The sequence below is a fragment of the Gossypium hirsutum genome, chromosome A03, assembly GCF_007990345.1.
Source record: "Gossypium hirsutum isolate 1008001.06 chromosome A03, Gossypium_hirsutum_v2.1, whole genome shotgun sequence".
Classification (NCBI taxonomy): domain Eukaryota; kingdom Viridiplantae; phylum Streptophyta; class Magnoliopsida; order Malvales; family Malvaceae; genus Gossypium; species Gossypium hirsutum.
The window spans coordinates 113075139-113084615 of NC_053426.1; the positions used below are offsets into that span (position 1 = coordinate 113075139).

The following is a 9477-nucleotide window of genomic DNA, read 5'->3' on the forward strand; positions in this document are numbered from 1 at the left end:
ATCATTGACTACACCCAACACTTGTTAGTAATAACAAAATTGTCTTTTGATCTTTTGAAATTTTAAAATTCAATTTGCCTTTGAAGGCTAGGATGACAAAAGCACATGATTGATGCAATATTGAATATTGATATACCGAGTACTTAATGAGAACTTTTTGAAAATTAGGAACCAATTTAGAATATGCACGATAATTAAGCGGTATTTGATACAATTAACCCTATTAAATATAATATATAACAATGGTATCCAACCAAAAGTATTGAATTTCAATTTAATTTGTAAATCCCTTAGTCTAATCGAAATTAAACTTGAATTTCAATACATATAATTATGTAATTTCTTCTCTAGTTGGATTTTATTTGATTAAGAAAAGAAAAATGTTGGCACGTGTGGTGTCCCAAGCTTGACTATTAAAAAGGAAAGGTTTAGGCATGGCGTCTTGTCTAAAAGGGCACCAATGTGCAAAAGGTTAAAAGCAAAAGCAAAAAAACATATATAAAATTTTGTAATTAGTCCTTGTACTATGTATAATTTATAAATTTAGAACTTACATTTTAGTTTGATTAATTTCAGTCTTATACATTTTGAGTCGGTCAAGTTTAGTTCTACATTTCAGATTAAATCAAATTGGTTAAATTATGTTGGTAGTCTCATAGTATGTTTAAAGTTGTAAATTTAGTCCATGTTATTTGGATTAATCATTCTCGATCTCTACACTTTCTCAAAGTTTGAAATTTCAATCTTGACACTAACGACATCCGTTAAATCCATCAATCAACCTTTTCTGAGAGTAACATATATACAAAAATAACAAATTGACATAACGTTGTACATGTGATAATATATTTCCCATATAAGGTTTTGTGCATGAGAAAACTTAATTTAATGAAATTTAACAACTAGTCCAAGAGCGAAGCTAGAAATTTTTTCTAGAGGGTCGATATTATATTATATATTTTTATGGGAGATAAAATATAATTCACCATTGTATTGGCTTATATTTACAATTTTTAGAAGGATTAAATCAAAATTTTATTATTTTTAGAGAAATTTTACCATGTATTAACTTATAAATTTATAAAATTTAGAGGGTCTAAAAAGAATCTTTCAACTATGGGGGCCAGCTCCCCACCCCCTCGTCCCTGAAAACAACCTTTCATCCATGACTAAAATTTTAAAATTTGAAATGTAACGCATAATATAAGGATTAATTGCATAATTTAACCATAAAAAACCAAACGATTAAAGAGGGAAGCCGAGCACGTGCGGAGTGGATATACGTACATGGTGACGTCGTTAAAACACCACAGCCTCTTTGTATTATATTTGAAGACAGTGATTTTGTGTACCCAAAAAAGAAAGAAAGACAGTGATTTCTTTTTTGTCCGAATGTTATATATAGCAAGGACTCTCGGTTACCATTTTCTTTCAACCATCGTCACCTTTTAAAATCTGCTCTCACTCTCTAGGGTTTTTTTCTCAATATCTCTGCTCTCACCATATAGAAACAGAAATCAACGAGAACGACGACGCATAAAGCTTTGCTTCAAGCATTTTTCTTTTCATCTTGGGTGTTTTTTGGTGATATTTCAAAAAGAAAAATTACAAAAAAATGGAGCAGATTTTAAGTATATTGCATGGGTTAAAGCCAGCAATGTTAATGGTTGTGGTTCAAGTAGTGTTTGCAGGTGTTAATGTGTTGTATAAATTGGCAGAAAATGATGGGATGAGCTCCAAGGTTATGGTTTCTTATCGTTTCATATTTGCCTCTGCTGTTATGATCCCTCTTGCTCTCATCGTTGAAAGGTTTTTTTCAGAACTTTTTTTGTTTGTTTTCTTTATTTAAATGGTATAATATTATCTTTTTAGCTCTTCTTCAAGTTATTATATCAATTTAATCCCTTTTTAGCTTCTTGATTAAATGGAAAAAGAAAACATTTTTTGGCCTTTTTATTAAAAATTAAAGAGTTATTTTGACACAAAGTTCTTAACTTCATCCCTGTTTCTTCATTCCATGCATGAATGAAGTTGATTTTTTTCATCATCAACTCAACGGCGGAACATGCCATTAACATTTGAGGAGGCCTACTTAAAACTTCTGAAAATTTCAGGAGGTTTAATTAGAACTCTCAAAAAATTTAAAGGGTCTAATCGAATTTTTTTAAACTTTTGGAAAGTTCAATCGAAAATTTTAAAGGGTATAATGAAAATTTTCCCAAATTTTGAGGCCAAGCCCTCTTCTGTCTTCCATCACGTTCGATAATATCGTTATTGTCAAAAAAGAAAAGGAATAAAATGTTATGAAAATATTGCAATGCTTTTTTTCAAAAAGAAGAAGAAGAAGGAGGGATTAAATTGCAAATGTTTCTCAAATTTGCTTGAAGGATTGAAATAAATTTTTATATAATTATGGTAATTAACCCTTGCTTTTATTATTCTTGCATATTCTTGTTTGTTTCCGCAGAAAGAGGCCAAAACTGACTTGGACTGTGCTACTTCAAGCATTTTTTTGTGGGTTACTTGGGTAAGCTTACTTGCCATTTTTAAGTTGATTAATCATTAATTAATTAAATCTATGTCTACATTCATGTTCCATTTTTCTCACAATTAAACCTGTTAGAACTTAATTTCTAATCAACAAATTATTTTTGGTAAAAATCCCTTTTTGGTACCTCTTAATTTAGAAGTTAAGTAAAATATTAGTTTCTCTCGAAAAAAAATTAAAGTGATTAATCTTTGTCAATTTCGAAAATGAGCAATTCAAAACAATTAATCACAAAGTTAATAATTTTTTTGTCAACTATACATAATTTTTTAGTATAATAATAAATTTAGCCTTCAAAATTTACATATTCTATCAATTTGATATTGACTTAACAAATTTAGCCAACAACATTTACAAATTCTATTTACATAGAATATATAAAATCGAGGGCTAAGTTTCAAAATAAATACAATTGACGGAAAACATTAACAACGTGAATAATGTCTTTAGTTACTCATTTTTAAAATTAAAAAATATTAAATTATTCCAATTTTCTTTAAGATGACCAATTTACTCAATTTCAAAATTGAAAAGGGCCGAAGAAGTGTTTTTGCCATTATTTTTTTCTTACAAGTAATTAACAAACATAAACCTTTCTTATTTCCAGGGGTTCACTATCTCAAAATTTGTACATAGTGAGCATGACCTTAACGTCCGCAACATTTGTTTCCGCCATGACTAATTTGATTCCTGGCATAACTTTCATTGTGGCCGTCACTATTGGGTATATATATTTTACTAAACAAATTAATTAATTGTTTATTTTGCATGTTATCCATTAGTGTAAATTACATTTAATGTCACTAAATTATTAGTAATTTTACATTTTGGTCACTTAACTTCAAAAAGTTACAAAATAGTCATTGAACTATTTGAAAGTTTTCATTTAAGTTATTCCATTGTTAAAATCGTTGTTGTGTGGCCTTCTTTGTTCACACTACCCACACCGGTTGAAAATTCACCTTCCTCTTCTCTTTTACAGTTCATGACATAATTTTGAACATTACAAATCTGCGAACCAAAATCCAAACAACTTTCTTCTCTAATTTTTGACATTAACCGTTAGATCGATTTTGATCTAAGGCATTTTGTTCTACTTGTTGATGAGTATTGATCCATAAGGGCAAAGGGAGGGGACATGCAGTGGCCTTGCCCCCTAAAAATAATAAATTGCTTATACAGTCCCTTTAGTTTTTTAGGAAATCACAGATTAGTATAATGGTGCAATTACACTTTGCCCCCTAAAGAAATTCATTTTTGACCCCTCCTAAAATAATTTGTTAGCTTTACCCCTATTGATCCATCGTTCCGATCATCGAATTGTAGCTTGAAGCTCATTAGCCAAATTTTTTGAAAAAAATATTTAACAACCCAGTAACTTAAATAAAAAAAACTTTCGAATAGTCAACAAATTAAATGAAAAGTTTAGAATACTTTAATGATATCTTTTTTTTTGTATTTTTTGAAATTAAGTGACCAAAATGTAAACTTAGTAATAATTTAGTGACTTTGGATTTAGTTTACCCTATCCATTAATGAACTGAAAACTCAAAATTTCATGGCATATGCAGATTGGAAAAGGTAGGATTTGGAACAATGGCAGGGAAGGCAAAGGTGTTGGGTACATTAATTGGAATAGGTGGTGCAATGTTGCTTACTTTTTACAAAGGAGTCCAAATTAATACAGGATCGGTCCATGTAGACCTTGTACATCATCAACATCATGGGGCTTCTTCTTCTTATAGCTCACATCCAAGCTCTGCACATCATTTATGGGGTGCTTTGTTGGCTCTTGGTAGCTGTATTTCATATGCTCTATGGTTAAATGTTCAGGTATTTTTAATTTCATTTGCAAATGGGTTAAATTACGGGTTTTGGGTCTTTTTATTATGCTCGAATTTGAAATTTAGTCTCTATATTTTGATCTGGCATATAACTTTATCATTCTACTTTTATAACTTCATTAATTGATCTACACACCCTCCTAACAGGAAAAAAAAATCAATGTTGATATATGCAGTGGAGGATCTTAGTGTTAAGTTTCGGGAGGGCTAAATAAAATTTTCAGAAACAAAATTAAGGGTTTAGTTAAAATTTTCAAATCTTGTAGAGGGCTTAGTAAGAAATTTCAAAAAATTTGGGGGGTGATTAAATTTTTTCAATTTTTTGTGGGGCTTAATAAGAAATTCTAAAAAAATTGAAAGGCCTAGTTAAAACTTTCAAAAATTTTAAGAGGCTTATCGAGAATTTACAAAATATAGGAGAGGCCTGATTAAAATTTTCATAAATTTTAAAGGCCTAACAACAATTTTCCAATATTTTGGGGTCCGAGGAACCCTTTTGGCTCCCATGACGATCCGCCTCTACTGATATGGTGAGTCAAAAAAGACGTTTATAAGAAAAAAATCATGTTAGCTTCTTAATCGGGAAAATTAAGTTGTTAGTTATTTAGATTAAGTAATGATGTATGATATAAAAATAAATAAAGAGACCAAATTACACCAGATTTAAGTATAGGGCTAAATCACAAATGTGAACACAAAAGAGGGACCAAAATCATAATTTGACCTTTGCAATAAATTTTGTTTTCTTATGCTTACATTTCCCAAACCACAAAAGTTGTGAAATTTGTTTTTGCTTTTTTGGTTATAAGGCTAAGATGGGTGAGAAATATCCATGTTATTACTCAAGCACAGCATTGACATGCATAATGGCAGCCATACAATCAACTGTTTTTGCACTTTGCTTGGAAAAAGATTGGAGTCAGTGGAAATTAGGCTGGAATGTTAGGCTTCTCACCGTTGCCTTTGCGGTATGTTAATGTAATTTTTTATGCTAGTTAGATACAATATATATTATTTGTAAATGTTGAGGATCTGGGTAGGATCCTCAATGCGTTTGGTAATGTTTTTGGTGAAGGTCTTTCTCTTGTCTTTACCGAGAGCTAAAATGGTTGAAGAAACGAAGGGTTCACAAAGCGGGAGAATCTCATTCAATACTTGAGACTCAAACTGACACCCTATATGGCAGCATTCTTACCTAAAAATGCCCTACATGGTTTGCCTTCTCAAGCACTCGACAAAGTGCTCTCGCTTTGTGAACTCATTCTCTCTTCAAGTTGTCTCTAGTAACACTTAGGGTTTCGACAGAGTTGAGAGACAAACCCCACCCCCATTGGAAATAATACTAGATGCAAAGGAAAATTTACAGAGCAAGGGCGAAACCAAAAATTTGTTTTAGGGGGCCAAAAATAAATAATTTTTTTGAGTGATAAGGACAATTTTACTATTATATTAACTTATATTTTCTTAAAATTAGAGGCTATACAAAAAAAAATATTTTTGGGAAGCCAAGGCCACTATTTGCCCCCTTCCTCCGCTCTTGCTAGAAAAAGTAAGCCCCTCCAAATAAAAAAAATAATTTTTAGTCTTCATATAAATAATAGAATTTAAATTTAATATATAATAAAATAACATTTTAACCTCTCAAATGAAGATTTTCTATTTAATTTTTTCATAAATATATTCACACCTTTGTGTGTTTGGCAGGGAATTTTAGGGTCAGGATTGATGTTTAGCTTGGTCGCTTGGTGCGTGCGCTTGAAAGGTCCGCTTTACGCATCCGTTTTCAACCCTTTGTTGCTTGTATTAGTTGCCTTTGCAGGCTCATTTTTCCTCGAAGAAAACCTCTATCTCGGAAGGTAACTACTTAACAATTCATCGCATTATTAATGTATAATTCTATTTAAAAAAATTAATTTGATTTAAATGACAGTATAATGGGAGCAGTGCTTATTGTGATGGGACTCTACATTGTGCTATGGGGAAAAGGCAAAGAGATGGAAATGAAAAAGATGAATGAATTAGTTTCATCGATTAAAAGTGTTACCACCAATAGAGCTATCCAAGTTATTGTCACTTCGAATGATGCCACTTCTACTATTAGTAACAATGATAATAATAGCATCAATGTAGCAAGTAAAATTCCATCAAATAAATAGGGTTTTTTTTAGAGAAAAAAAATATGAAGAATAATATAGAGAATATATATGTAGTGTTTGGTAGAGAGAGAAAAAAGAGAGGAAAATTGCTTTTGAGTAAAGTTTTGTTATTTCTCTTTTTGTCCCTATTGTTTGTAGTTATGTCCTTCCTAATTTTTTTTTTGGCAAAACATTTGTATCGATTTCCTTGGATATGAATAAAGAGTATTATCTCAAAGGGTGTATTATTTTGATGTTGGGACAAAGTTAGAAAATCACTTTAGGAGGGATCAAAGATGAATCATAAATTATTAGGGGCAAAGTGTAAATTTATCATTATATTAACATGTAATTTCATAAAAGTCTAAGGGGTTAAATAATAAATTTGCCTTTTTTTTGGGGGGTGGGGGGCAAGGCAATTGTCTTCGTCCATGTTTTGATGCAATGTCAGTGAATAATAAAACGGTATTTCGTCATTTGTGAAATAAATAAATCTAATTAAGGTTTAATCTCATAAACTTCTCTAAACTATTGCCTAAATTTCAAGTTAGTCTCTAAATTCCAAAAAAAACTTTAATTCAATTCTTAAAGTTTAGTATTGCATTGATCTACTTCAATCAACTTAGCAATCTGTTTAGGCAGTTCATACCAAACATATGGACTAAATTATAAATACATGCGTATGAACCTTTTAAATATGAGGTACTAAAAAATAAATTATAAATATATATAGGTTTCGAGATAGGTTTAATTCTTTATTAGTTGTATCAGATCATATTTTAAAAAAAAAGTGTCTTTATTAGTATTAAAAAAATTGTCTTTCTTAGCTCGCCTGTTTTGTTATTCCGATCAAATTTCCGACCAAGTTTTCAATTTTAGTTTTTAATTTATTTTTTGAAATCTTTTGAGAAAAGTAATACCAATTATGTTTTACTTTTTTTATTCGAGTGTATAAATATTGAAATACTATATTAACATTGGGGGACAACGTTCGCTACACAATTAAACTGATTAGGATGAATTTGTCTCTAAGATAGTTGGTCTTCCATTGTACATTGATTATTTTATTTATTTACACTCAATTTATTTATCTTATCAGTGTTAATTAGTTTATTTTATAGTAATTTTTTACATTTACAAAAAAAATTATTAAAATAATAATATTAATATTAACCAGAATAGATTTAAACATTAAAATGATCAAAACACATCAAAATTTTCATCGAAACACTTGATATTAACTTAAAATCGAAATGATACGTACGGATTGATTCAACAGGTAATGATACGATACCTACTACCTTATACATTCGCATATTTCTTTTGTATGTGGTAGATTTTGTTTTATTTATTTATTTGTTTTGGACGTACCTCAATTATCCAATTGACAGTTTAGCCCATTAGAAAAGTAGGAGTTTTGTTCTCTTTTGTCCTATAATGGGCTAGGCTTAAATTGGATTCCATAATAGAAAAGTTAGGGCATTGTGGTCATTTCAGGTTTTACCAGCAGCTTAATCATGGTAGCGTCTAACGTGGCTTTGCCATAATTTGCGGCGACCTGACTGAATCTCTACGCTACGCCGAACGGGGTAAGATGTGACATGGCAAGTGCTAGGGTAAAGTCGAAAACCAATTTTAATTTGGATTCGATTAATCCTAATCGTATCCAACCAAGATTGTAACATGGGTTGAATAGAAGGATAAAACTGAATTTTTAATCGAATCGGATTAATCGATTATATTGATTTTGAAAATTTTGATTCGAATAAATTTAATTATAAAAAATTAAATGTCAGACTACGAATGATTTAAATAAATAAATAAAATTATTTAAGATGATTATATGCGAAAATTTCAACTTATAAGTTCAAATGAACTAAACATAAAATAATTTAAAGTTGAAAATATTTGAATCTCTAATGATCCGAAATAAAAATATAAATGATACATTAATCCTTACAAGTCATTTAAATTCGACTAGAAAAATCTTGATTTTGATTCAATAATTATCGAGTCGAGTCCTAGCAATTCAAGTTATTGATCGAGTTGAATTTGCATATTGTAATACTCAATTTAAGTCACTTGTAAATCTAATCAATTTTTTTTCTTTTTAGTATATTTGAATATTATAAAATTATATTTTTACGTTAAGAAAAAACTTAACTACAAATATATTCTAACTTAAATATAAATGAACTTAATCAAAATTAATTTTAAATACAAAAATAAATAAATAAAATTATTCGAGTTGAAAATAATTATTCAATCTAAAATAATTTAAACGACCGGATCTAGTCAAATCCTATTTAGCTTACTAGCATACATTCACATACACCGTATAATTACTCCATTATTCTTTTTAATTTTCTTAAATTCCAATTTTATTATTTATAATTTATCCTGCTTTCATGAAAGCTTCGGGAAAGGACACCATTTGAAGCACGCCAAAAGTCAGCCAACAAATTAATTTAAATTTAAAAAATAAAAAAAATAAAAAGTTTATAAATTTTGGTTTATTTCGCTTGCCCTTTTGTACTTTATTTTAATTATTATTATATATTCAATTTGGTGAAATGAATTATAATTGGTATTAAATAATATTAATTTTGTGTTCGAAAAAAATAAGGAAAGTCAAAAGCTTGAGATTGAGTTTAATCCAACTCCATTGAAATATAATTTTAACTTTTAATATTTTTTATTTTTAATAAATATATTAATTAAACATTATTTTTTAATAATATTGACATAAAAATTTGAGTGATAATCCGTGTGTATTTCATGTTTGAGCACTATTATCTTATGTATCACATTAGTAAATAATTTGAAAATAATAAGATATTCATAAAAATATGAAAAAATCATAAAAAATTTAAAAATAGCATGAAATACGCGTGAATTGTCATGTGAGCTATTGTGTTTAAAAATTTAACGTTTTAATCAATATTTCTAT

The 9477-nt window shown here is 29.1% G+C and overlaps 1 protein-coding gene across 2 annotated transcripts; it reads left to right on the forward strand.

Moving 5' to 3' along the window:
- Window positions 1-1343: 1343 nt before the first annotated feature.
- On the forward strand, window positions 1344-6765 carry LOC121222468 (WAT1-related protein At1g68170). 2 transcript variants are annotated; one of them, XM_041103318.1, is made up of 7 exons: window positions 1344-1809; window positions 2468-2527; window positions 3156-3272; window positions 4120-4381; window positions 5202-5360; window positions 6097-6248; window positions 6323-6765. In XM_041103318.1, exons 1-7 carry the CDS (start codon window positions 1616-1618, stop codon window positions 6546-6548), a joined length of 1170 nt encoding a protein of 389 aa, XP_040959252.1. In that variant the 5' UTR covers window positions 1344-1615; the 3' UTR covers window positions 6549-6765. The 2 variants fall into 2 exon arrangements, with proteins under 2 accessions (XP_040959252.1, XP_040959254.1); XM_041103320.1 differs by lacking the exon at window positions 3156-3272 and having other exon boundaries at window positions 1369-1809.
- The last annotated feature ends 2712 nt before the right edge of the window (window positions 6766-9477 follow it).